The following is a 6,067-nucleotide window of genomic DNA, read 5'->3' as shown; positions in this document are numbered from 1 at the left end:
TGTCATAAATTTCGTGAATGTTCTCACAATAAGTCATTTTTAACCATGTCTTTCATTTTGACTGGGTCATTTGCGGTCTGTGGACAGGGTTTGTAAAGGTCTGGGCAAGAAATAACTACAGGTATAGTACTTGCACACTCCTAAACATGCATAAACAATATACGCATGGAAATGAAAACATCCAATACAAGATGCACAACATCCACCCACCCACACACACACACACACACACACAGCTGTGCACAGCCCCTTCCACCGTTACATGAAGAATTAATTTGTCAACATTTTCCCTACAAGCATATTATGAGATTTTTTCTGTACATACAGCTGTATAATCCTACATTTTTTTATTTAACATTTCCTTTTCTGATCACTAGAGTGTAGATTAAAAGCATAATTTACCATTTGCAGATGAAACAAAAACCAAGCAAAATGTGAATTAGGGATAGAAACCACTGTAAAAATTTGAACCAGTAAAATCAATGGTAAGTATTGTTAAATACATGTATACAAAATGTGAACAATAGTTATAACAAAAATGTTTCCAGACTAAACCGTCTATAGTTACGGTTTATTTAGAAATATACAGATATCTCCTTACATTTTAGGCTTCATTGCAAAAATTTCATATGATAGGATGTTTTGTCCTACGACAGACCTATACAGCTGTACATATGCATTAAATGTCTTATCTTGAAAAAAAAAAAATCAAATTACTGTTCCCAAGGTAAACAGGACCTTTAAGCTATTGACATTCTTGACAACTTAGGCTTGCTAGTTTAATCTCATGCATGAGATATTTTTAACATCACGCAATCACATGAATAATCCAAAGATACTCACTTTCAAATAAACCAGTTCATTCTTTATTCGACCCTTTGATGGAGGGAACCATGAATTCAACGCCTCTCAGCATGACCGTATATTGGAAGCAAAGAGTCAACAACTTCTCTTGCTCCCTAGTGTTGTAAGAATACCTAACTTACATAGAGAGAGACTGAGAACTAGGTTGCAACAATGTCATACATTTCCATCAAAATCAAAATCCAACAGTCTATCAAGTTTTGTGGTTGTAGTTTGTTTGTTGGTACTCGTGTTAGGGGGCTCTTTGTTTTTAGCCAAAAGTATGTCACAGATAAAGGTCTCCCTGCCGAAGGTAAATGCTCAGTTTCCCCACATTATCCTTTTCATGTATGCATGCGCATATGTACTCTTCCCAATGGGTATTAAGATTAAAAAAAAACAAACAAAAAACTACCAGACTTGGGCAAAAGTTCAAGTAGAAATACTTCAGAGGATATTTTGTTTTTCCTCATTTGCAGGGTCTGTTGTGACTGATTAACAAGGTTGCTAGTGACATAACATGAAGTTGAATAACTGCCCAAGGGTTGTAATCGTGTGAGCCTGAAGTACTTGTATACCCAAAGAAAAGCCTGTTGGTCATCTATCATAATGTATTACACCAGTGGTCTCTCCCAACATTACTTGAAAACACTGTCGCTCTCACTGGTAAATCAGGCATCCTGTGGTACAGGTTGAGAAAAGGAGAACGGGAAGTCAATGCAATATCACACCCATCTCATAAAATATGACTCAGTCGTTATAACATTCTATGTACAGTCCTCATCTCGTCCCCTTGGGGTGACTCCAATACTGTAACTGGACATCTAGCACAGCAGGAGGGCGGGGCCCGAGTGCTCATCCATTGACTAGATTCCTTGGTCTTATCCACTGTCCAGATTCGTACATCTCATCCGAGTATTTCTGCAGGAAGGGAGGTCAGGGGCGGTGATTCAGCGGAAGCGTTGGGGCGAGAAAAGGGAAGGAGAGAGGAAGAATAAGACTGAGCTATATAGCGGCTGAATTGCCAGACATACTGGACATGACACAGAATACATGCAAACAAATATTGTCATTTGACAGGGAGGGATGCTTTTTCATTGCATATTCTTGGATGCTTCTGCTGAGTAGAAGCAGTACAGTACATGTTAGAGTAATTGTGGTGATAGTGGTGGTGGTGGTACATGTAGTACATTGTAGCAGTAGTAGTAGTAGTAGTAGAAGTAGTAGTAGTAGTAGTAGTAGAAGTAGTAGTAGTTTTACATAGTTGCAGAGAGTTTAACTATTTACGCTCTGCGCTCAAATCAAATAATTACAATCTACACCGTACTACAAACTGCTGCTAAAGCAGTCCATCATGCCACCCCTTTATTTTGCAACTTTGGGACTCTTGCAAAGTCCAGGACACTTAACAAATCTCATGACAATTACTGCATGTATCACAAACATATAAGTGATTTAATATTCTGTGATAAACTGTGGTAGATATTTAGCTCATTCGAAATTACCACTAACTTCAATACACATAATTATTTTCTTTAGTTCTATGTAACATTCTTTTCACTCCGTCCAGTGCCAACACAAAATCTTTGTATTTATTTTCCTCTAAAAGCTTTCAAAGAAATGGAATCATCATTAGACTAACTCCTGTTTGATTTATTCTCACACAATGAATAAACAAACATTTGAAGGGACATGTACAGAGGAACACTCACTTCTATTGCACTTGGTACGGCATGAGTAGTTTATGTGCAGGATGCACAATGCATTCAGACAACACAACTCTTGACAGCAAATTCAGGGTCACGTGACACTGATTAAATTTGAAGAGTGGAGGGAACTTTTGGACAATAGTGATCTCTCTTGCTGAACCTGATGTAAAATGTACAATACTGTAAGTTATAAAGACAGAATAAACTGACCAGAAAGAATATAAATTATTAGTGGAAAAGTGAGCAAAGAAAATGGGATTCCCGTTGGAATCCCATTTTCTTTGCTCACTTTTCCACTAATAATACTGTAAGTTGGTAGAAAAAAAAAATAAGCATGCCTGCCCAATGTCGATGATGCCAAGTGATGGTACAGTTTGTGATGAAAATTGATAGGGCATTTGATAGAGGGAAATCTTCTTACCCTATGTCTGTAGATGGCATAAACCAGACTGGCCGGCAAAATCACACCCATCATGGCTCCTGCAAACGACGTCTTTGGAGTCGCCTTGAAGAACTGGTAGGAGTTATGCCTTGCATAGTTCCATCGGAAGTATGCTGGGTCAATCTGGAAGCAGAGGTTAGGCATTCATGCAGTAGAAATTAGAATTTCATTTTTAAAGGAACTATATACAGTCAAACCTGTCTATAGCGGCCGCCCAAGGGAGACGGAGAAAGTGGCCGTTATAAACAGGTGATCCAACTTTGTGTGCATTGCTTGTACATGACTATGTATAGTTGTATCCTTACATGTACATTGTGTGTACGTATGCACACACTGTGTATTTCATGCATTTAGCCATGCCAGTGTAACAGTAGTAAATGTATGTGTATTGTCGTGAAGAAAGCATAACACTAGTGCATTATTATGACTGAATGAGGGATGAATGCAGCAGTGGCAATCACTGAACGTTGCCTGCACGGCTACAAAGTAGAAAAACACACTGGATTATTGGCTCGGCTGCGGCTCCATTGGGTTTTTGGCCGCTATAGACAGGTTAAAATCTACTGCAGGAAACAAAATGTGTGGCCGCTGGCCGCGTTAGACAGGTGGCCGCTATACACAGGGTCTCTAACAGGGTTTTTCTCTCTCAGGTGGCCGCTAAGGCAGGTTTGACTGTATATATAATATATATATATATACATAGTATATATAAATATATATAGACCCTAATGCAAATGCATGTTGACTTGTGTAGATTCATGACACCTTTAAAGAGGAATTCCACTCCAAAAATTAATAAACTTCAAGAGGAAGAGAAAAATATTCCCTACAGGACGATACAAAAAATTGAAATATTAAAAGGTCATATATCTTCCTTATTTCTTATCCGATTTTTGTCATTTCTTTATCATTCTGTAGGGAAAATATTCTCTTTTTTGAAGTTTATTTATTTTAGGGGCTGATTTATTCTTTGACATCAACTACATTGTAAGTGGCCAAAAGAATATCCAAATATGTTCCAAAAAGATGTGATTATAAGTTTTCTATCATTTTTCCTTAGGATACTTGGATATGCCCTCGAACAATCCTTCCACAGCAACAGGATCCTGCCAGTGACATCATCTGCCAACTTATGAATTACATTTAGGTCCAGACATCTGTAACAAGACACTGGATACCCCTTTCCCCATACTGAGCGCACGTTGTAACTTTCATATTTCCATGATACTAACATAATTAACAAAAGACATCACAGGGAAACATGTAGATAATGATCACAGTATGTTCTCCAAGGTTACTAGGCAAAAGAGCAAGATTCAGTCATACTCGGCATGCATGCGACGAAACCCCATCAGGGCCGGAACTGAAAATTACTCATTCAAATTTTGACATTCTACATTAGAAACTACAACATCATACATTTCAGTGTCAGCAATCCTGGGTTTTTTAGGGGGCAAAATTATCTTAGGCTTCTAACTTCAGCCATACATACAGTAGATCTATGGACTTTGAAAAGCCAGGAAAAAAAAAAAAATTAATAATAATAATATTGAATTATAAAAATGAAATAAACAAATAAAAATCAAATAAATGAATAAAAAAAAAAAATAAGTGATATGTATTAAAGGCATAATTTACCATTTGCAGATGAAAGCATTAGTGCTTTAAAATAGTTCTAAAATGTGAGTTAGGGATAGAAACAACCACTGTCAAAATTTGAATCCGTATAATCGATGTTAAGTGTTGTTAAATACACAAAATGTGAACAATAGTTATAATAAAAATGTTTCCAGACTAAACCGTATACAGTTACGGTTTACTGAGAAAAACCCTGATATCTCCTTATATTTTAGGTTTTATTGCAAATATTTCATATGGTAGGATGTTTTATGATACAACAGACCTACACATATGCATCAAATGTGATATCTTGAACATTTTTGAAATCACTGCTCCCAAAGGTAAACTGGACCTTTAAAGTAATATGATTAGAATTCTAAATTTGGGTGGCTGGGGGGGGGGGGGGGGGGGTACAGTGGACTCCCATTATAATGAAGTCCTCCGTATCGGGACTGGCAGTTTCTTTTGTTGTATCTAAATTTTGTTATATCCGAACAAATAAACAATAAAAGACATCTTGGAACAATGTTCCACTTTTTGCAGCCTGCATTTTTTTAATATTTTGTTGTCATCAGAATGAAATCTTTACAACGGGGGTGCACTTCAATAGGGTAAGGGCTATAACTAATTAAGGTAAAAGTTAGGTAGAGTTATGGGTATGGCTTTTGAAATTATAGACAGGAAGATCCATCTGACCTGAAATCATCTTTTACTTTTTTTTTTATGGCTCTCCTCAGCTCAGCTCAGTCTCAATTCCGTGAAGTCAAACGCAGTCTCCGAGGAACATATCCCCGGCCCCCGACGCCCAATTTTCTACACACCAATCTTTTTTTTCTTTTCTTTTGTTTTTTTTTTTCAGTCAAGGTACAACTATTTTACAAACAATGTATGGCTGTTCTGAAGTTAGCTTAGAAGCCTAAGTAAAAAAGCCCAATACAAACTTACTTTTTAGCCCCCTTGTAAAGCCAGGATTGATTGCCTCAGTGTCTTTTGTATGTGGTGCCACAGTCACGGATCGTATCTAACCGTAGACCTAATCTGTTAATAGCAGATAGGCCCCTGTCGCCCTAATGTTAGATCTATAACAACACTAGTATTCAATTTAATGAAAGTGGCACTTATAGTCATAGGCACTAGATACGGTAAGCAATTTACAACAGAGAACTGAGTACATGGGGCTGTTCATTACTGCATTAGTGCAGTGTGCACAGAAAATGGATACACGGTCGCGGTCGGTCGCGTGCTATCTCCTTTCACATTACTATAAACCAAAATATCTAATAGTTACTTACTATAGTTCCCCTGAATCTCGGGTTATTGATCTTTCGTTGGTATTCATTTCTTAGCTTCGACCGGATTTGAGACCGTTCTAATTCGGCTTGTTTTTCGGCAGCCGAAATTCCCCACTCCGCCGGAGACGACATTTTGTCCGTTCGTGTCGCTTGGGAACGTT

The 6,067-nt window shown here is 37.6% G+C and overlaps 1 protein-coding gene across 1 annotated transcript; it reads right to left on the bottom strand.

Annotated features, from left to right (window-relative positions):
- Positions 1 to 843: 843 nt before the first annotated feature.
- LOC140243098 (NADH dehydrogenase [ubiquinone] 1 beta subcomplex subunit 4-like) lies at positions 844 to 6,067 on the bottom strand. The gene is made up of 3 exons (XM_072322831.1): positions 5,907 to 6,067; positions 2,974 to 3,117; positions 844 to 1,764 (listed from the first exon to the last, which is right to left on the bottom strand). The coding sequence occupies exons 1-3, from the start codon at positions 6,036 to 6,038 to the stop codon at positions 1,699 to 1,701; spliced, it is 342 nt and encodes a 113-aa protein (XP_072178932.1). The 5' UTR covers positions 6,039 to 6,067; the 3' UTR covers positions 844 to 1,698.

This window comes from Diadema setosum, chromosome 19, assembly GCF_964275005.1.
Source record: "Diadema setosum chromosome 19, eeDiaSeto1, whole genome shotgun sequence".
Classification (NCBI taxonomy): domain Eukaryota; kingdom Metazoa; phylum Echinodermata; class Echinoidea; order Diadematoida; family Diadematidae; genus Diadema; species Diadema setosum.
This window is presented reverse-complemented; position numbering and strand designations above follow the sequence as displayed.

Coding starts and splice junctions, on each gene's coding strand:
- LOC140243098 (XM_072322831.1), bottom strand. CDS start 6,038: ATGTCGTCTCCGGCGGAGTGGGGAATTTCGGCTGCCGAAAAACAAGCC. Junction 3,118..5,906: donor CGAGATTCAGGGGAACTATA/GTAAGTAACTAT, acceptor CTCTGCTTCCAG/ATTGACCCAGCATACTTCCG. Junction 1,765..2,973: donor ATGCCATCTACAGACATAGG/GTAAGAAGATTT, acceptor CCCTTCCTGCAG/AAATACTCGGATGAGATGTA.